Below are 22,872 nucleotides of genomic sequence, written 5' to 3'. Positions count from 1 at the left end.
CATGGTACTTCAAATGCTTTTGTTTACAGCCTTCCACGTATTACTAATTTTTTAGAAGAACTCTGTAGTAGTTAGGACATTTACTTTAAAAAATATGAAAACTAAGGTTCACTCACACAAGTTGAGCAGCTGGCCCCAGTATGCCCACAGTTTCGACCAACTCAACAGTGGTGGCAGCAGAACAGTCAGGTGTTCAAATGTCAATGTCCCCACTGTCTCAGGATCCAACCCAGGTGGCGATGCTACCCTTCTCCCCATCCACCCTGGCAGCCCCTCAGGGGGTGAGAGGTTCTGGCTGAGAAGAGCCAGAGGAGAGCAAGCCCAGGGCTCAGGAAACTCTTTCCCAGGTCCTGCCATTACTGCCAACGATCTCTCAGGTCCTACACCATGTGGTGTGCACTCCTTGGTCTGCATCCAGACAACGGGGAAGGTGCTTGCAGCAGGTGGGAGCACAGCCCCTCTCCCTACGCTTGGTGCTGATGCAAAGAAAAAGCACCAGGGAAGTGAGGACACAGGCGTCAGCTGGTGATCTTACCTTTTCATACTCAAGGACAACAAATCCCAACCTATTTAACTCTAATTTCAGCTTGGTAAGAGTATGCTTGTCTGTAGTAACAGACTTACTCTATGAAAAGTAAATGAGACCAAATATATAATGGAAATAAAAATTTTTAATCAAAAGTATCGAACACCCAAAAAAAAAAAAAAAAAAAGTATCGAACACCCAAAACAAATTCAGTAGTATTTGCCACTTCTGATTACTAATAAGCATATTGATCCAAAAGCAGACCCATTAGTATGGATGCTGCAGACCACACAACATGCAGATGTATCAAGGTCAACAGTTTTACAGACTCTTGCAGCTGGAGAGAGCTTTGCAGATCTTCCAACCACCGCCCCCATTTTACAGATGGGCGCATGGATCTGAATTCTCCAAAAGAGATACTATTTGTTCTCACCTTATTCTATTTAAAATCATAAAACATTCTCCTGAGATGGGGCTATGGAGATCATATAGTCCATCTTTCTTCACCTTATTTGTATTATTAATTTTTAAAGATAACATTACAAAAAATGTGGAAAACATGATTTAAAAAGCCACCTATGGGACGCCTGGGTGGCTCAGTAGCAAGGCGCCTGCCTTAGGTCCCAGGTCGTGATCCCAGGATCTGGGATCAAGTCCCGCATTGGGCTTCCTGCGAAGAGCCTGCTTCTCCCTCTATGTCTCTGCCTCTCTCTCTGTCTCTCTCTGTCTCTCATGAATAAATAAATCTTAAAAAATAAATAAATAAATAAATAAAATAAAAAGCCACCTATAGCCAGTATGTCTATGCATTGCCTTCTGGACTTTGAGCTTCTTCATTTTAGAGCCAAGGAAGTGGAAACTTGGGGAAGGAGTGTGTTGAATGGACTCACCTATGAACACACAGGACAACCTCTGAAGTTGACATTCAAACTTGCCTCTACATGTGAGTACAGCACAATTCCCACTACTCTGTGTCATTTATAAGACTGAGGAAGTGTTGGCTATAATGCAGCCTACTCATCAAGCTATCCTTAAAACTAGCAACTTATGAAGAAGAAATCATAATATGTTTCTCTCTCTCACTCTCATACACAAAACAGATGGTCAAAAAAAAAGGATGAAGGAAATCTAAACTGTACGGTCATTTTTTAACATACCAGACATTAAAACACGTCAAAAAAAAAGGATGAAGGAAATCTAAACTGTACGGTCATTTTTTAACATACCAGACATTAAAACACGTCAAACAAATTTATATATATATATATTAAAAAAATTCAACCTAGGAAATAATGGATTCCTTATTAAAAGGAAACACCCTTTAAGGGCAGGAAAGAATATGCGGGAAAGTTTGTTCATTCAAATGGAAGACGCTTACTGATTACATGAAAAGAGTGGTAAGAAAAAATACCTGCAGAACAGAACGTGCATTAACATAGCTCATGAGCATCAGTGAAAGAGTATCTGTGTATGTCTGGCTCCAGCAGGAAGGCGCTGGAGTAAATTAATTACTCGGCCTTTCCTTTGTATGTCTATCAGCTCTTAGAAATTCTAGTAACCCAAAAGATCCCCAACATGGGGAGATACCACTTCCAGAGACACTGACCTCTCCTCCCGCTCCCGCTTCTGTTTCCGAGCATGGCGGTCCATCACACTGGTTTTAGTCCTCGTCTTCTTCCAGGAGTAGTAAAATTTCACCAGACTTGCTATAGATTTATCAGGAAGCTAAACATAAAAACTGAGTTGGTTTCGATTTAGAGCTAATCTTCACAAATCAAGTGCTCTTAGATACAGTTAATAAAGGTGGTCTCACACATCCAGAAAAGTCCTAAGTCACAGCCCTTTTCTCTGAGAAAGAGATTCATTCAAAGAGAACTCTCATCAATACATTCCAAATCACTGCAGAGGGCCTGGAAGTGACACTCAGCCCAAAAAAGATCGCTAAGGCAGTCTGAGATGAATCCAAGTATTCACCTCAGGTTTCTATCCTAACTCTTGGGTTATTTTTTAAAAATTCATTTTAGCACTCATGTAACCATCAGCTTTCCTGGTAGGAGTCCACCAAACAACCTTCTAGAGTATAAGAGATAAGCAAGCCTTCCCCAGGCAGATGCTTCACTTAATCAAACCACCATCAAAGATGCTTTCCATCAGACTAATCTGGGAAGTCCCAATAAGAGAGATGGGGATAGGGTGGCGGAGAGCTTGTGTGACAGCTGCTATCAAGCTGGGGAGTGCTAGGGAATGCTTCACTCCTGTAACGTGAAGCCTCTTATCTACCCCACAGCAAGCATGAACTATTCTATATAAAGACAGCTTTATTAAAAATGAGAATATTCATGCTTGTGGATGATATCCCTATCCTTTGGGTAGGGTGCAGTGGAGAGAGGCTAGGGAAAAAAGAAAAATCAGTGGTCTCATTTACTTACCATCTGTTGGATTCTATGAAAAGTTTTCCCATGAAAACTAAAGGCTTGCTCAAACAAGACTTTATCTTCCACAGTCCACTCATCTGGGAAGGGGGTAAAGTTGGGCAAATCAGCCAATGACTTTTCAATATTATGCTTATGCCAAAAGAGCATCCCAAGAGCCTAGAAAAATAGTACAAGTGAAATTTTAGACCAAAGATGTGAGTGAAACATTAAAATGGAAATGAGGTTGGCAAAAGAGCATGTGCTCCTCTGCAGACAATACTGCTATGCAAGTGACGTGGATTTGCGCCCACCAACATGCTGACTCCTGTGAGACAGGTTCCATTATGCTCACTTCTCAGATTAGAATAGGGTGGCCCTGAGAAATTAAGTCCTTGCCAATGGTCCAATACTGATAGATGACAGAGGCAGTGTGGCTCTAGAATCTGTGCTCTTAAAAGACCACACTTGAATGCCTCTGTATACAATAGGACAAAATAATCTATAGAAGCACTTAGTTGGGGGTGCCTGGGTGGCACAGTTGGTAAAGTGCCAATTCTTGGTTTCTCAAGGCCGTAAAATCAAGCCCTGTGTCAGGCTCTGTGCTCAGGATGGAGTCTGCTTAAGCCTCTCTCTCTCCCTATGCTCCTCCATCCAACTCTCTCTAAAATAAATAAATTTTGAAAAAAAAATTTTAGGTACTTGTTTTTATTCTTTTGCCAGAAAAGCTCAAAAAATAGTTTTTTGGTAGCTCAGAAGGGTGAAAGGATTCAAATGGGTGAGGGACAAACTGGAAAAAACAGATAATTCAGCAATTTTTTTTCCTGAGAAAACTTCCTGTAACTCCAAAGTGAGAATAATCATACTTTTAAAGACCAGAATCCTTAAAAATTCATACTATATTTAGCAATTACCAATTTTTTTTTAGGTTTTATTTTTTAAGTAAATAAATATCCAACATCCAATATGGAGGGCTTGACCTCATAACCTTGAGATTAAGAGTTGCACACCCTTTTGACTGAGCCAGCCAGCTGCCCCAATTGCCCAATAGTTTTTACACTTTCTAAATAGAATTAAAAGTTGGTGATGGGGGATCCCTGGGTGGCGCAGCGGTTTGGCGTCTGCCTTTTGCCCAGGGTGTGATCCTGGAGACCCGGGATCGAGTCCCACGTCGGGCTCCCAGTGAATGGAGCCTGCTTCTCCCTCTGCCTGTGTCTCTGTCTCTCTCTCTCTCTGTGACTATCATAAAAATAAATAAATAAATAAATAAATAAATAAATGTTGGTGATGTTCTGGACGCTGGTTGGCTCAGTAGGTGGAGCATGAGACTCTTGATACCAGGGTTTTTTGTTTTTTTTTTTTTTTTTGATACCAGGGTTTTGAGTTCTAGTCCCACACTGGGTACAGAGATTACTTAAAAATAAAATCTTGGGATCCCTGGGTGGCTCAGCGGTTTAGCGCCTGCCTTTGGCCCAGGGCGCAATCCTGGAGTCCCGGGATCGGGTCCCGCATCGGGCTCCCTGCATGGAGCCTGCTTCTCCCTCTGCCTGTATCTCTGCCTCTCTCTCCCCCTATGTCTATCATGAATAAATAAATAAAATCTTTAAAAAAATAAAATAAAATCTTAAAAAATTGGTGATGTTCTACATGAGTAGGGATTGGAAAAAAAGAAAGCATATATCTCTTGCTTTGAAAGATTTTGGAATGGTTTCATTGTAATTGGCTTTTCTTTTATATATTTTTTAAAGATTTTATTTATTTATTTGAGAGAGAGTGAGCAAGTAAGTGAGCATGAGCAGGGTGAGAGGGAGAAGCAAACTCCCCAATGAGCAAGGAGGCCAGTATGGAGCTCAATCCCTGGATCTTGGGATCATGACCTGAGCCCAAGGTAGACACTTAACAAACCACCCAGAAGTCCCTGTAACTGGCTTTTCTGACAAATTCTACCAGGGTGGAATAATTAAAAGGCCAAGGCTAAAAGAAAGAGTCCAATTCTATATAATGTAACTTAGTGGTACCCTCAGTCATGAGGGTAATTGCTAGTAACTTACAGGCTGTAAAATCTACATCAATGCCCAAGCACTAATCCAACTTAATATGCTTTTTTTTTTTTTTAAATAGTAATTAGAAATGAGGCTGAAATAAGATTATCATCGCACTTCTGGAGCAAAATTAATCTTGTATATTTCTCATTAATAGGTTCCAAACAATTTTTAAAAGAAAATCTTGGTCAGATTTTTACAACCTGAAAGTAATTCAAAACAATTAATATGAAAACACCTTAGGTGTGAGTGTGACAACACGGAGTCAGGGAAAAAAGAACAACATTCAAAATACATGAATGACAAACAAACCACATGTTCAAATAGGGAACCACTATGCCCAAGTATCTGGCATCCTGGAGCTAGCTACCTTGAGCCACAGGAGGCATAAATACTACAAACCTGCAGAAATACACCAGTGTCTTTGAAATCAAAGGTTCCCCTAATACTCATGTCAGGCAGGAAAATGAGACTAGAGCTTTAATTTGCTGGTGATCACCAAAAAATTGCACTGCTACTCAACACACAGAACACAATTTAACAGGTTAGTTACAACCCCCCACCTTTAAATAAAAACCCACTTTTAACAACAAAATGAAACCATGTCATTACCTGTTCCATGTTGTACCCATGCTTCTCTTTAGCAATGGCAATGTATTCATCTACTGAAAAACAAGACAAGAGACCAGTAAACAAACTGTGGGGCAGGAAGGAATGTCTATGAGCACTAGAACTCTATAATTTCAGGCCTCCCAGGCACAAGAATAAAAATAAAGACAATAAAAAAACAATCATATAATATGATCCCATTATGGATCTTACTTACATACATAAATCCCAAGAGGAATGGTTCAAAATATACTCAAGTATCAGCAGTACTTGTCTCTAGCTGGGAAGACGGATTTTTTTTTTTTAACTTAGTTCTACTTAAATTTTCTTTTCTTTTTTTTTTTTTAAAGATTTTATTTATTTATTCATTCATGATAGACAGAGAGAGAGAGGAGGCAGAGACAGAGGGAGAAGCAGGCTCCGTGCCGGGAGCCCGACGTGGGACTCGATCCCGGGACTCCAGGATCACACCCTGGGCCAAAGGCAGGCGCTAAACTGCTGAGCCACCCAGGGATTCCCTACTTAAATTTTCTATGATACATATTATTTTGGTACTTTGAAAGATAATTAAAGAAATAAAAAAATATATTAAATTTGGGTTTTAGTGTCAGCCAAAGTTGATAAATAAGCCACTTCATATTAAAAAAATCTAAGAGATGAATTATATGAACCAGTGCCTGGCATTTGCTTTCAAATTCTAACACAAGGTGACAAGTGCCAGCTTTCAAGCACTAAGGTAAATGCCACAGAAAACTGACAGACTCAATCTCCAGGAGAAGTCACCACACTCATAAAGTTACTTCCTCTCTACATTTTCTAGTCTTTCTTCCAGGGGTGAAAAAAAGGCTTGTGGGCAGCCCGGGTGGCTCCAGTTTCGCGCCGCCTTCAGCCCAGGGCGTGATCCTGGAGACCTGGAATCGAGTCCTACGTTGGGCTCCCTGCATGGAGGAGTCTGCTTCTCCTTCTGTCTCTGCCTCTCTCTGTGTCTCTCATGAATAAATAAAATCTTAAAAAAAAAAAAAAGAAAAAAGAAAAAAAGGCTTGCTAATCAATCACACTTCATTATACCCCTGTAAATTTTTGTAATTTACAAAAAATAAAACAAGGTCCAAAAACAAAAACACCCCAAATAGCATAGAACTGTTTGAAACAAACAAGAGTTCCCACTGGCCTGTCCCTCCCCCCTCCCAGAGCCTCAACCTCCAGGTGCAAAGACCAAATTCAAGAGTCGAAACAACAGGGAGAGAGTCACCTGCCCGCTCTCATGCAGGCAGCTGCCAGAGCAGCCTCATGGAGTGTGAGCTCCTCGGTCTCAGTGTGCTCTGCAAGTACACCACGACTGTCTCGCCCAGGTATGGCACAAATGACAACCAACTTAGAAACAAGAAGTCAGTTTTGAAAAAGAATTCAAACTCTTTTATTAACAGGCATTCTAATACTGATTTTGTCAATACTTTCCGATTGACAAAAGGTCGATTTACTTCCAACTGTAACTACATACAGTGCAACTCAGTATTAGCTTCACTAAGGCACTAGGTTTTCTATTTCCTTTTTTTCATATTTAAAGTACTTAGAAACTGACAGTTACTTCACTCAGAATGTATACAGCTGCTTATTGAACAACACAGGTTTGTGTGTCCACTTTTCCAATCCAGTTCTGTGTATTTTCTCTTCCCTAGGACTTTCTTAATGACGCTGTCTTTTCTCTAGCTTCCTTTATTGTGAGAACACAATATGTACCACAGACAATGTACAAACGTGTGTTTATTGCCGGTTTATGTCATTGGCAGGGTTTCTGGTCAACAGCAGGTCATTAGTAAAGTTTTGGGGGTGTCAAAAGTTATATGTAAATTTTTTACTACACAGGTGTTGGAACCTCAAATTGTTCAAGGGTCCACTGTAGTAAAGTTCCAACTTACCCGGGAGTCAGTGAACGACAAACTAAATGACCCTGGTTTGTCACAAAAGTTGAAACTGGTGATTTAAAAAATGGGAAAGGAGGGATCCCTGGGTGGCGCAGCGGTTTGGCGCCTGCCTTTGGCCCGGGGCGCGATCCTGGAGACCCGGGATCGAGTCCCACATCAGGCTCCCGGTGCATGGAGCCTGCTTCTCCCTCTGCCTGTGTCTCTGCCTCTCTCTCTCTCTCTGTGACTATCATAAATAAATGAAAGTTAAAAAAAAAAAATGGGAAAGGAGGGGCGCTGGGATAGGGTGGCTCAGTTGGTGAAGTGTCTGCCTTCAGCTCAGGTCACGATTCTGGGGTCCTAGAACTGAGTCCTAGGATGGACTCCCTGCTGCTCTTCCTCCCTTGGCCTCTGCCCCTCCCCCTTGCTTGTGCTAGCTCTCTCAAAATATTAATAAAATCTTTTTAAAAAATTAAAAATAATTTTAAATGGGGTAGGAAATTATTCCAAAGTATGTTCTTTGCTTATTACTTCACAATAGGGTAGATTATACCAAATAAGAAAAAAATACTCTGAGATTCTAAAAAACAATGCAATGTTCAGTGATGGTGCCTGAACAGGTGGCTATGCACACCTGGCCAGAACGCTGAGAGATGTGGCAGCCATGGAGGTTCACACTGGAGCAGACAGACACATGAGGACACACTAGAACCTGAGGGATGGGTTGCAGGTCAGTTGATAAAAACTAAGTAATGAGGGCAGCCCGGGTGGCTCAGCGGTTTAGCGCCGCCTTCAGCCCAGGGCGTGATCCTGGAGACCCGGGATCGAGTCCCACGTGGGGCTCCCTGCATGGAGCCTGCATCTCCCTCTGCCTGTGTCTCTGCCTCTCTCTCTCTCATGAATAAATAAATAAAATCTTAAAACAAACAAAAAACTAAGTAATGAAATGTGTTCAAGCCAAGGCAATATAAGGGGAAAAGAGAAAATCTACAGTGAATTGAGGGTCAATCTCAGAGAGGGTCTGCTGTAAGGGTTGTTTCTTTTTTTTTTTTTTTTTATTTATTTATTTTTTTTAAATTTATTTATTTATGATAGTCAGAGAGAGAGAGAGAGAGAGAGAGAGAGAGAGAGGCAGAGACACAGGCAGAGGGAGAAGCAGGCTCCATGCACCAGGAGCCCGATGTGGGATTCGATCCCGGGTCTCCAGGATCGCGCCCTGGGCCAAAGGCAGGCGCCAAACCGCTGCGCCACCCAGGGATCCCAGGGTTGTTTCTTTTAATAGATATTTGGTAAATGAACCTCAAACTTCTACTATACCATCTCAACTCTGCAAGCATACAAATTTCCAGACACTATTATTTACCTTAGCTGAGTAAGCAATGTGCGATGTGTGCACAGCCACTATTCGGTCATGTGATCTGCAAGCAGATACCTGCAGAGGCCATAGGAGCGGGGCAGGGTCCCCACAGTGGGCTGCCACAGGAACCTGCCCTGCCCACAGTTCTTGGGAGCAGATGCTATCTTGCTTGTAAGTCCTTTCTGCTCCATCGGTAACAGCCAGTAAAGCCTGTCCTCATGGTCTCCAACCAGAGTTAGCTTAAAAATTACAAGGAAAACCAAAGCATTCTTGGGATGTGACACTATTTTCATCTCCTTTGCTTTCTCACACAAAAATTAACTGGTGGTAGGAACAGTAAAATGGACTAAACAGTGGATCCTGACTGTTGCAGCTAAGTTTGGACAAACATTTTCCATGTTGTAAACAGTGAGGTGTTCTTACTAAGTAACCTTTAAAATCACACCTCTTTTAGATTTTCCTGGAGACTACCCTGAGGAATCTACAGCAGAGAAAGAAAGAACTCTATCAGAGCCACTAACAGGAAGTCACTTGCCATCTCTACCAGGTGCCCTGAAGGTGTGACCCAGTAAAATAATATTATGGAGAGCCCTGCAACTTGCAAAAGAATTAGCATCTGATACCCATTAGCAAAACTACACTTTTTCATTCCTTTCATTGCGTCCAATGTCCAAAAAAGATTCAACAATTTGCTAAATGAATGCTGGGGGTGCTGTGATGTGTACAATGCCATGGAAAAGAAAGGCTCTTTTCTAGCAAAGTAAAAGGCAGCACAGGTTAGAAAGATGGATAAGAAAGATAGAGGTCCGATCTTGGCTGTCTCTAAACAAAATGAGTTCACAGGCAGTGATGCCTGGTATAGAGTAAACCCTACAGTTCAGACTGTGTTACCTTTAGCAACTTTCCTGACTTTCCCAGGAAGGAGCTCTCACCAATAAAGCTGCGCCATTACCCAACTGAAAACTACAGCAGAGTACAAGCCTTCCTGGAATGTTTTAGGCTGGAGTTAATTCAGAATAGAGCCATGTGCACACACAAAGGATGCTCCTGACAGCTTTGTTTCTTACTGCCTCCCTACTGTATGCAGACAGTCCTCAGTTCTTGTTCCCTTTCACAATCAGGGGCACAGGGCTATCCACCACAGTTTCTAGACCGCACAATGTCTTCTGCTCCTTTACAGAGCATGCTAGCAGCTGCCAGTATACTGGGCATGTTGAAAACAGAACATGTGCATTTTCAAAACCTCCCACATGCTTTCCTTAAGCAAAAATAAGCTTTAACCTAAGACAATAAAATCCACTCCCAAATGCCTTCATAAAAACAAAGGATGACCAGATAGTTCAGGTGGTGGATGAAGGATGAAACAGGAAGGGAAGCAAGAGATATACAAGCTACCTGAGACCAACAGCTCTAAAATAAAGAACACAGGGTTCCTTGGGGACTTTTCCAGTACTTTTTCATCTCTGGCAACTGGAATCTTGATTTCATCTCTAAAAACTTAAAGGTTAACCAGAGTCAAACCCAATCAGGGGTGAAGAGCTACTATAGGCAGAGAGTCATTAAGTAAGCTGTGATTAGGACAATACACAAAGTCCATGTGGCTTAAGGAAATGCCAGAACATTTCGATGGGCCTGGTCATTTGCATCCGCCAGGCTTTCCCATCTTGGGCAAAGGGGACAGAACCAGACAGTCATTTGGGTGCGAGAAGCAGGTGAGCTGACATTTCTAATCTGTTGGTCAGAAGCAGAAAGATGTCACTAAGTACACTCTCCTTTAAAAACAATTGCAGAGCACCTGGGTGGTTCAGTTGGTTAAGTGTCCAACTCTTGACTTTGGCTCAGGTCATGATCCTGCATGGGGCTCTGTGCTCAGCAGGGAGTCTGTGTAAGTTTTCTCTCTCTCGGGGATCCCTGAGTGGCTCAGCGGTTTAGCACCTGCTTTTGGCCCAGAGGTGTGATCCTGGAGTCCTGGGATTGGGCTCCCGGCATGGAGCCTGCTTTTCCCTCCTCCTGTGTCTCTGCCTCTCTCTCTGTGTGTCTCTCATGAATAAATAAATAAATCTTTAAAAAAAAAAAAGTTTTCTTTCTCTCTCTCCCTCTCCCTCCCTCTCCCCTAATTCCCCTCTCCCTTTTATTTAAAAAGATAAATTTTTATCTTTTTTAAAAAATTTTTTAAAATTCCATCATTGTGTAATACAGTATTTTTAAAAACTTGAATATCCTATGGAAACAACCAAGGACAACTACCTGATTTTAAATTATGATGGACAGAAGTACATTTCACTCTGCTTCTGTAAGAAGTACACAGACTGTACAAACCACTGGTTTTTTTGACAAGAACTTAGCATTACATGAGCAGCCCAAGTGGCTCAGGGGTTTAGTGCCACTTTCGGCCGGGGGCCTGATCCTGGAGACCTGGGATCGAGTACCACATCAGGCTCCCTGCATGGAGCCTGCTTCTCCCTCTGCCTGTGTCTCTGCCTCTCTCTGTGTGTGTCTCTCATGAATAAATAAAATCTTAAAAAAAAAAAAAAAAAGAACAGAACTTAGCATTACAGAAAGCACAGGTAAATGAGTTATGCTTTGGGGTAACATCACTTAAAAGGTAGAAGGTGTGTGAAACTGATCAAGAAAATTTACAAAATTCCTAAAGCCTAGCCAAACACTTACTGAACTACCCTATGTACAGAACACACCGTACTAAATAGCAGCCCAAAATAAAGAAGAAAAACAAACTGACTTCCTGAAGTAGTTTGAAATGACACACAAGAAACAGAGAAGAGAAATACATAAAATAACAGTATAGATGTAGACTAGCATGGGAATCCAAAATAATGAGTAAATAATGATGGTAATGATGTTAAATCAAGATAAGCTTCCTGAAGATTCAACAGCTATATTGATTAAGTAATAACAATAGCTAATATTTGAGAATTTACTATGTGCCAGCCACTGTTCTAAGCTCTTTACGAGGATTATCTTTTAATCCTCTCGAATAATTCTATTATCACTCCCACTTATAAATAAAGAAACTAAGACTAGAGAAGTAATTTATTCAAAGTGACACAGCAGGTAAATAGCAGAAATAGGACTTATATACACTCAGAGTGTGTGACCACAGGTCCTGTGATATTAAACCCCTACAAGCTGTCTTATCTCTTGAGTAAAGGACACAGAGGGAGAAGGGCACTCATACAAGAACAGTCTCCATGGTACAGAGAACTGAGCAAGGCTAACAAATGTAGTCTATGGCACTTGAACAAAATCAAGAAAATAAAACTGAGGTTGATGAAGGCAGTAATGGGAAGCGAGGGTAACAGGCAAATGGCTGCCTTGGAGTAGGCTTCATCTGCTTCTATATTCTTGTTTCCATCTGATGAACTAAATGTCCTCGGTACCATTAGTGAGTCTCAAACTCAACTGCAAAAAAGAGAAAAATGCAGATGAAAGTTGCCACGGTAACCTGAGCTCACCCACTCCTCCCTCCTCTAGACACTGCGGAGACTCAGGACACCTTGTGATCTTGCATATTCTATTCAGAGCAAAAGGCTGACACCATAGGGTGGGTTGAGGACAAAGCTATAATCTCAATACAGTTTTTAAAAAATTTTTATTTTCCTAACATTTGCAGTAGCATTAGTACTATAAAGGAAACATGGCACCAATTTCTCTCTCATAACTCAAACTGATCCTGCCAAAATTTTCTTTAGGAATATGATAAATATCGTGGCATCTCCTTTTATTATTAAAATAAGAAATGAATTATCACTGTAACTCACTGAGAATAGAAATGAGCTTAACTCATTTAAGTAAAGCAATTATGCCACCTGGTGGGCACAGATATTACTACAGTTAACATTTCAATGATCCATCTGAACAGCTGGGGGGGCGGGGCGGGGGGGTGGGAGGCATGCACCAGAAACAAGATAAGCCACAGAGACTCTGCCAGAATATAATATAATGAACCAGTCCTTCCTAGTCAGTAATAAAATGCACTTCATGAAAATTCTGTTTCTTAATGTGGTTTTGTTAAAATCCTACTTAATAGAAAAAGTGCCCCCGCAGGCACTCCAGTATATATTACAAAATCCAACCCAGTCTCACAATCTGATCAAGTGGAAATAAGAAATATGAACACCCTCCACAAGCCACATGTATTTAAATTCAGCTCTGGCATCTGTCCCTATGTCATCTGCACTTCTGTACCCCTCCTCCTATCCAGTATCCACTGCTAGGACTCCAGCTAAGTCCTCCCCCACCTTGCCTCTCTATGCCTCCTTTCCTCAGCAGCAGATGAGTGGCTTGACCAGTATGATCTTAAAAGTGGTTCCAGGGCTAACATTTTATGAGTAATTTAAAAATTTGGGGGTGGGCACCTGTGTGGCTCAGTCGAGGGTCGAACTCCTGATTTCAGCCCAGGCCATAAACTCGAGGCTGAGGCTCCACACTCAAAAGGGAGGCTGCTTGAGAGTTTCCCTCCCACCCCCCATGCCTACCCTGGCTCACGTGCATGCTCTCTCTAGAATGGAGACATAATCCACCTTTATTCCACTCCTCATACACCTGTACACCTTCCAGAAAGGCACAAGTACGATCTCCCATATTTTAGAAACTGATCATCATTAGAATGACATTTAGTTGTAATTAAAACAGTAACCACCTTTCCCTTAAAAATGCCCAAAGCCTAAGGTAAAGAATAAGTCAGCATAGTGACTAACTATCCCCTTGCATTTCTCACACCACGTCAACCTACCTGACAACTAAGTCCCTAAGCAGGCAACTCTGTACTTAAAATAATTTCATTTGCTCTCATACATGTTGTTCTTTTACAGTATGACTAAAGGAAGAACTACGCCCCAAACAAGGTCTCCAACTCGCTAACAAATGGCCACAGTCCATGACAGGAAAGGGGGGCAGGGGACACACTGAGATTCATCCACAAACTCACACCAGTCAGCAGTGGGAAGAGCCCTGGGTCCTTGGTTTCTATCAGAAACTTGTGGGCTTAAAAAAAAAAAAAAAAAAAAAAAAAAAAAGAAACTTGTGGGCTAAACACATTTCCTCACCTATTTGACAAGAATAAGGGAAGATATCCTCGTCAAACCCTTTACAAAGTAATAAAGGAGCCAAGATATATACAAGTGTAAAGTGTTACTAAAATGAATTCCTTCACAAACATGTATGGGTTCCAACGAGAGGTGAGGTAGGGTACACTTTACAACCACATTATTAGCTCAACAAGACAAACCCAGCCTGGAACCCCAGGAGAGCTATCCTGCCATCCAGAAGTTCCCAATCCTAACTGATGGGAGCCAGCTGGTAAATTTCTGTGAAATACTGGCTCTCGGGCTCCACCCTCCTTTGTTTATGCGTGTGCACATGAACGTACATGAGTTCACATATGTTCATTTACGTGCATCAGTGTGTGTACTTCATGGGTATACAGTTTTCATAAAGCATGACGGGCACAGAGAAAGGCACACACGTAAGGGCCCAGGCTTGGTGATCTTTCAGAAAATGAACACACCTAGATCAAGGAGAGAACTGACTACACTCAAGATGTCTGGTTTGCCCCCAGGTGATTCTGAGAATCCGTCAATTAGAGCATAATATTAATATATAGAGAACATGAGTTTGATAACATTCCCCATTTTAATGTGATAAAAAAAAGTTCCTCAACAAGCACAAAATTTTTAAGTTTGGTATTAAAAAGATCAGTATCAGGACCACAGAAATAGGAAGAAAAATGCTCTTTATGTTAGTATATAAAAGGAGGTTTGTGAGTTTGTGAGTTGTGAATTTCAATCATGCAAGAAAATTTCCTTTCCAGTACTATATAGAGGTTCTTTTTTAAATTACCAACTTCAGGGGCCCTGGGTGGCTCAATTGATGAAGCGTCTGACTTCGGCTTTAGTCATGAGTCCAGGGTCCTGGGATCCAGCCTCATGTCAGGCTCAATGCTCATCAGGAAGTCTGCTCATCCCTTTCCCTTTGACCACCCCTCCCACCCCACTTGTGCATGCACTGTCTCTCTCTCTCTCAAATAAATACAATCTTTAAAAATAAATAAATTAGGGGCACCTGGGTGGTTCAGTCAGTTAGGCAGCTGCCTTTGGCTCAGGTCCTGCCCTGCTCAGCAGGGGGTCTGCTTCTCCCTCTCCCTGCCATTACCCCCTGCTTGTGCACTCTGTCAAATAAATAAATAAAATCTTTATTACTAATTAATTGATTAAATTACTGACTTCAGGCTCCCATCCTGCAGGGGAGGTGGTGGTCAGAAGGATTTACAAGCTTCAAATCCTTGTGGCTCCTCACAGCTTGTCTACAAACTTCGAATTATAGGGACATTTGTCCTTTAACCCTGCCTCTGCCACCCCACATATACAATGGTCCTTCCCTTAGTTTACAGCCCATGGTGTACAAGAATACAGAAAAAAAGAGATCCCTAAGTGAAACAGCCAAGGGAAACATGGAGAGAGGCTGGGTTCTAGGAACACAGGGAACACAAGTCTCTGCCCAACGCAGACTCGACGCAAGGTCACTTCTCTGTGGGCCCTGGTTTCTCAGCTCTGAAAATGGAAGCTCAACTGCACAGTGGTATCGTGAGAATGGGGGTGGGAGAAAATAGCATGTTTGTTAGGAGGGAGCAGGTATTCCTACTTAAGTGCTACCCACTTTCAGTGCTTGAATTTTGTAGGGGTGCTGGGGGTGAGGGTAGGGTATCTTCATTGAGTAAAGAAGCCTGACCTTTCAAAATAGGTGGCATAAAGATGACATTTTATAATTAATATACTTTAACCATTCTCCAACAAATCTTTCAAGCCTACTGTGTGCCCAGTGCTGCTTATATACAGCCATGATTAAACAGCCCACCTTCACAGAATTCAGTCTGGCTGGAGAGAGAAATAATTACACAAATAATTAACTCCAATTGTCCTAAGTGTCAGGGAAAAAGAACTTAGCTGGGAAACCTGATCTGCAGAATCAAGGATGGTTTTCTTTTCTATTGGAAAAGGACATTATAAATTCCTGCTTACTCATTTGTTATTTATATAGTAGGGAAAAACTGAAAGAATCGAAATGTTCAAGAATGTGGACATGGATAGGCTATATGATGGGATAGTCAAGGATTAAAACTCAATTTAATGTTTAATTACAGGAAAATTAAAGTTGAAAAATTATTATTTACAGTACATTTGTGCTTAAAATCAGAGTGAGCAGAAGCATGCAGAGAAGACATGAAAGCAAAATTTTAATAGTGGCTACCCATGTGACGAAGTGAAGGAGTTCTAGGCTATTTTTAATAATAAAAAGCAAGCTTGTGTGTATATATGTAATTTCTTTTCTGAACCATTTGAGAGTATCATAATTATGCCCTGAATTCTTACTCAGCGTGTATCTTCTATGAGTAGATATATTCTCTTTATAACTACAGAACAGTAAATTCAACATTTAAACCATAATCTGGGTCTGTATTCCAATCTGACCAGTAGACCCCAAAATGTGCTTTACATTGTGAAGAATTTTAAAGTAAATCCCAGTTATCTCATCCCTACACACACACACACACACACACACACACACACACACACACACACCTTTTTTTAATGTGGACCAAAAAAAGTGGACATATTTTCTTTGTAGAACCACAATATCATTATCACACCTAAACAGTAAAATTCCTTGATATGAGAAACAAGTGTTATAATCACTGGATTGTTTAAAATGTAGAAGTCCAACAATAGCAATTACTGGTGAGGACATGGAGCAAATAAATTTTGCATTTTATTGGTAGCAGGCTGAACCAGTTTGACCACTTTGGAAAATAATTTGGCACTGATCTCTCATAGCTGAATATCTACATTCCGATGGATATCAAGAACTAAGTCATAGAGAGTTCCCAGTAGTAATAGTTGTAGAAATAAAAAACTGGAAGCAAATGTCCACTGTGAACAGAAAAGACAAATTATAACAAGATGAAGTTCTTTAAGTATGGAAAGATGAAGACAGGACACACTGGGATGACAAACAGGAGGTAATCCTTGGTTTGTAGTGGAGAGCTTCAGCTATAATCTGTAAACCCAACTCTGCCTTTTCTTTTCTTTTTTTTAAGACTTTATTTATTCATGAGACAGAGAAAGAGAGAGGTGGGGGGGTGGGCAGAGACACAGGCAAGGGAGAAGCAGGCTCCATGCAGGGAGCCCGACGCGGACCTCGATCCCAGGTCTCCAGGATCAGACCCTGGGCTGAAGGCAGCACTAAACCGCTGAGCCATCCGGGCTGCCCAGTTCTGCCTTTTCTATTAAGTTGTGAACATTTAGTTAACTCTAAAACAAAGAATAAAAATGATGATAATTTTCACACACTGAAAAACCTCATTTTAATCACAATTATCAAGCTCTCTGAAAGCCATTTATTTGTAAAAAGCTGAAATCCAAGGCCAGTATTGGCTTATTCTATCTTTACCCCTGTTTTCATTTCAAAGAATTAATAGGTTAGGGACTTTAAGTCCATTTCTCCCTTCTGTCAATGACCTTATTAATTTACCAACACAGGTCTCCATTCGACTGGAAGCTACACTTGGCGAGGGACCCGTCAGACTGTTCATTCTTGTATTTCCCCAGTGCCTGGTACAAACATATCACTCAAATATTTACTGAGCAAATGAATGGTCATTAGGCGAGTGGCAAAGAAGAAAATGTTGGGGGATTCCAGATGACCCCCAAGACATAGAACAAAAGAGACAAAAAGTCTGTATTTGCAAATCTCCATACGGAGAAGTGTCCACATCCCCATCATTTTCTCATGCTGAGAGGATTGGCAGAGCTGATCAAACATACCACGTTCCTCATCATTTTTTCATAGAGAGAGACAAGTAAAAAGTACTACATCAGGTGACTAAAAAGAGAATGAAGGAACTGAATCAAAGTAGTAGTGATCTCTATTTCACAGTGTGGTCAAGGAAAGCCATACTGACGTTGACGTGTAAGCAATGACCAAGAAGAACCGAGAAAGAGAGCCATGAGGACATTTAGGAAAAGAGGATTCCAGACAAAGAAACAGAAAAGGTTCCAGGGAGCATGTTTTGGATGTATTCAGAAGGGCAAAAGCAGGGTCAGACTAGGCAGGGCCTTGTGGCCAACTGTCAGACCTTCTGATTTTACAGTGAACTGGAAAGGCACTCGAATGTTTTATATAAGCATTCTTGACATGTATTATGTATTTGTGTAAATGTTAAAAAACTTATTATATAGCTATGGAACTTTCACACACAATATCATCTTGAAAATGTGTACTGAAGTCAAATGCCCTAACACAGAAATGTTTGTGTATGTTGCAGGTCTAAGGAAGGTTCTCATTCCAAGAAAGCTACAACTTGTTTTAAAATCTCTAATTTAAAAAAAAAAAAAAAAAAAAAAAAAAAAAAAAAAAATAAAATCTCTAATTTGACTTTGCCTTTTGACACATCTTTCAATCCTGTATGTCTAGTACATTGCATGTCTTAATTTTTTTCTTTATATTATCCAGCTTAAAAAAAATCAGCTTGATGGTCTCTGCCATAGCTAATGATTTCCATCTATGTCCATTTTCACACTGAGATTTGTGCTAACCACTGTACTGGTTTCTCTTCATTTTTATATAATAAAAACAAAATGCAATCAAACACTTAAATAACTGCAGAAGTACTGATTATATATAACCTATAAAGTACATAATGCATAAATGAGCGGGACCATCTGTTTCACTGATTCCCAACAGCCAAAGTTACCTTGCAAATTTCTACACCCAATGCAAGTGCAGCTGAGTCTAGGAAATTTGCGTCTTCATGAAACGACCTACAGTGGTCATGGCTGTGCACTGGCTCCCCCACTTGGCTCCAATTCACCGTTTAGGGGTAAAGCCCTACCTTAAAGAGAGTCAAACAACAAAAACCATCCTCAGATTATCCCTTTCCTAACCTATCCTCTCTCCTAAAACTGCCTTCTAAGAGGTCTCTCGGGCCACAGCTTTATATTACATTTGACCACACTTGCTTGGTAAACATTTTTTTTTTTTTTTTGCATTAAAACAGTAAAGCAAACCATACCGGGAATATGATCTGACCTGACTATATATATTTCAAAGAAGACAAAACTATCCAGTAAAAAAAGCTTTTTGAGATTTCTTGCTAGTAACATGTCCACTTTGTTTTACTAACATTCAGCTGCTTCTCTACACAAAGTCCAGACCATGGCTGGGTCTGTGTGTATTGGTAGGGACACCAAGGGAATGTAAAGAGTACCCTGATCTATGCTCAAGGGAGCAGCAGCCCCACTGAGAGAAGGCTGTCCTAAAGCCATTAGGTTGGGGCAAGTGAGGTAGGCACCTAGGGTACAGACCAAGTGGGATAAGGAGGGAGTCTCCAAGGAAGGGCAGCGTGAAATGGGTGGGGGAAGATGCTCACAGATGGGAATGGGGGGGGGGCATCCATGCAGGAGAGCGGTTAGACATTCTACTGGGGACTAGGGAGATGATGTCACATCATAGGTGCCCCATAGGTATTGATAAATGTGAGTAACTGATGGAGCAGGGCAGGTGTACCCAGATACAGATGTGGTAGTACTCTTACTGAAAGGCCTGTGAAAGGCCACTCGACACCCACCTAACACCCCCCTTCCAGGATCTCCAACTCCGTTGAGCAAGCCCAAGCGCTCCTGACATTGCCAACCTGACTTCCTAAATTTCAATCAAGCCTCTCTTTAACAGCAATGGCTAGTGAGGGCAGCAACTTCTCTCAGCTGGAATGAATCAACACTTACTGCCTCTAGCCTCAGCTCTTCACTCAACCACATGGCTGTCAAGAGCCCTGATGCACACTTTCACTGCTTCTCACCTCCCCAAGGACAATGTGTGTCATGACCAGGCAGGTCTCCAAAACAAAGCACTGCATTTTCGCCCCACATCCGCAGGCCTGTCCAAAACGCATCTGCCCGCTACCTGCAGGGCTCGCGCACCGTGCCCACCAGCCGACCCTTATATTCCTCAGCCTTCCACCTGGTCGTCCACTGTTGCCAATGCTTCCTTCCCTTGTCTCTACCCAAGAAAATGCAGTGCTTTCTGCCGGGTCCCAAGGGGAGCATCCGACCACTAACAGTACACAGGAGATGCCTGATGCTATAACAAGACTCAACTGTCTTCATGTCCAATTAGTGAACATTTTTCAGTTTCTCTTACCATCTGCCCAACCTCCAGATCCTACCATTTTTTCAACCTTTATTCACTCCTTTGTCCCCTAAACTCAAGCCACTGTTTCATCAAGTAATTTTCCAGAATTATTTAATAACACTATTTATTTTTATTTTTATTTTTATTTATTTTTTAATAACACTATTTAAATCACATTGTTCTCACCTATGCTACTTGGAATTATTTATATTTCTTTTTTTTTTTTAATTTTTATTTATGATAGTCACAGAGAGAGAGAGAGAGAGGCAGAGACACAGGCAGAGGGAGAAGCAGGCTCCATGCACCGGGAGCCCGATGTGGGACTCGATCCCGGGTCTCCAGGATCGCGCCCTGGGCCAAAGGCAGGCGCCAAACTGCTGCGCCACCCAGGGATCCCTATTTATATTTCTTTTACATGAAAGGTGTCTCTACAAGGCACATTTTCTAGGCATACCCCAAAGGTTGGATCTCTCAATGAAGTTTTACATAGATACAGCCCAAAGCAACTCGTGTAACATCAGTATTGCTTTAAGATCGTAATTATAGTTTATTAAATGAAGCAGCACATGAAGGCAGATGTGTGTAATAAATGCCATCTGGAGACCAGAGATCTAGCCCAAACTTGGCTACTAATTAGCTGTGGGATCTTAAGCATTTGATTTAACTTCTCTAGATCTCAACTTTCTGCATCCAAAGAAGAGCCGAACTAGATGAAACACATATAAATTACCTGTTAACAGGTTCATTTTCCTTTCTTTCTCCTTTAGAGTACGAGCTTCCTGAATCCCTCATTTCTGCAATAGCACCAAGCACACAAAGCTGTTCAGTATAAACCCAATTGAGATGCTTCTGGAGAGAAAGTGAAACCATGAGCCTAAACTTCACTTAGAAAAATAAATACATGAGCTAGAAACACAGAAAAGAATAAAAATGGTACGGGGATACCTGAGTGGCTCAGCAGTTGAGCGTCTGCCTTTGGTTCAGGGTGCGATCCCATAGTCCTGGGATCGAATCCCACATTGGGCTTCCTGCATGGAGCCTGCTTCTCCCTCTGCCTATGTCTCTGCCTCTCTCTCTCTCATGAATAAATAAATAAAATTTAAAAAAAAAGAATAAAAATGGTACAAATCAGGAAACGGATAAATCAATGAAACAAAATCAAGAGCCCAGATGTAGACCAAAGTACACATACAAGTTTAATATCAGTGATGGAGAAAAGAAGTAATTCCAGACAGAACAATGACGTAATGAGGAAAGAGAAGTAAGAGGGTGGGAAGGACAGAAGACACATAGGTATCAGTGTCTGTAACATGTGGGTAAGAGGGCTTCTTTCAGCATGACAGTATACCAGAAACTACAAATAAGATTAATAAATTTAACTATATATATAATTCTAAAAAACAAATTTAAAAATAAGGTAAGATTTAACTTTATTTATAGAAGAATTAAAAGATCAAAATACAAAGATGCTCAACCTTAGTAATAATTAATGAAATCCTTTTTTTATCAGTTCAGCAAAGTTAAAAAAACAATGAATATTCCCATACAATGAGGCATCACCTCATACTCGTTAAGAAAGCTACTATTAAAAAACAAAAAAAACTAAACAAACAGCAGTTAACAATTATGATGAGGATGTGGAGATACTAGAGCCCATGCACTGCTGGTGGGAGCATAAAATGATAGCAGCCTCTGCAGAAAACAGGCTGGTGGTGCCTCAAAAAATTAAAAAATAGAATTACACATCCAGCAATTTCACTTCTATGTCCAAAAGAAATGAAAGCAGGTCCTCAAAGAGATATTTGCACACCCATGTTCACAGCAGCAGCATTCACAGGAGCCAAAACACAGAAACAATGCAAGTGCCCATCAACAGATGACTGGAGATAAAAACATGGTCTATCCATCCATACAGGAAGTATTTCCAGTCAGGAAGTATTTCCTTCCAACTGAAGGAAACTGTGACACAGGCTACAATGTGGATGAAACTAAAGGACATCATGCTGAGTGAAAGAAGCCAGTCACAGAACAGTATATAATTCCACTTATATCAAGTACCCAGAGTGGTCAAATTCATGGAGTCGGAAAATAGAATGGTGGTTGCCAGGTGCTGGGGGGTAGGAGGTGGGAGGGGGTAAATGTAGAAAAAATGTAGACCAGTGTTTTAATGAGTACGGAGTTTCAGTTTTACAAGATGAAAAGAGTTCTAGAGGTGGTACACAATAATGTGAATGTGCTTAATACCATTTTACACTTAAAAATGATTAAAATGGATGGGCAGCCCGGGTGGCTCAGCAGTTTAGCGCCACCTTCGGCTCAGGGCCTGATCCTAGAGACCCGGGATAGAGTCCCACATTGGGCTCCCTGCAGGGAGCCTGCTTCTCCCTCTGCCTGTGTCTCTGCCTCTCTCTCTGTCTTTCATGAATAAATAAGTAAAAAACATAAAAATAATAAAAAAGATTAAGATGGAAATATAAACCAAAAGATTTCATTTGCTTGTTATAATTTCACAATAAAATTTACTTGGAATTAAAGAAATGGTTAAGATGGTAAATTTTACACTGTATTTTACTATAAAAATAATTTAAAAATTTTAAGAATAAAGGACGCCTGGGTGGCTCAGCAGTTTAGCGTCTGCCTTCGGCTCAGGGCGTGATCCCAGAGTCCCAGGATCAAGTCCCACATCAGTCCCCCTGCTTCTCTCTCTACCTATGCCTCTGCCTCTTTCTCTCAGTGTCTCTCATGAATAAATAAATGGAATCTTTTTTTTTAAATAAATGGAATCTTTAAAAGAAAGAAAGGAAAAAAATTTTTAAGA

General features: G+C 41.0%; 1 protein-coding gene and 1 long non-coding RNA gene across 4 annotated transcripts in view; both read right to left on the bottom strand.

Moving 5' to 3' along the window:
* RCOR1 (REST corepressor 1) overlaps positions 1-22,872 on the bottom strand; it is a 138,567-nt gene that overhangs the window by 27,669 nt on the left and 88,026 nt on the right. For all 3 annotated transcript variants that reach the window (XM_072840027.1, XM_072840026.1, XM_072840025.1), the window contains exons 4-6: positions 5,592-5,644; positions 2,956-3,117; positions 2,133-2,251 (exon numbers count right to left, since the gene is read on the bottom strand). In XM_072840027.1, the coding sequence (XP_072696128.1) occupies positions 2,133-2,251; positions 2,956-3,117; positions 5,592-5,644 (334 nt within the window). The remainder of the gene's footprint in view (positions 1-2,132; positions 2,252-2,955; positions 3,118-5,591; positions 5,645-22,872) is intronic.
* On the bottom strand, positions 11,883-20,924 carry LOC140640514 (uncharacterized). Its single transcript, XR_012037265.1, has 2 exons — positions 20,785-20,924; positions 11,883-12,269 (listed from the first exon to the last, which is right to left on the bottom strand). It is a non-coding gene; the product is annotated as an uncharacterized lncRNA (long non-coding RNA).

Source organism: Canis lupus, chromosome 9, assembly GCF_048164855.1.
Source record: "Canis lupus baileyi chromosome 9, mCanLup2.hap1, whole genome shotgun sequence".
In the NCBI taxonomy this organism is placed as follows: domain Eukaryota; kingdom Metazoa; phylum Chordata; class Mammalia; order Carnivora; family Canidae; genus Canis; species Canis lupus.
Note: the sequence above shows the minus strand (reverse complement) of the source record. Positions and strands in the feature narration are given on the sequence as shown.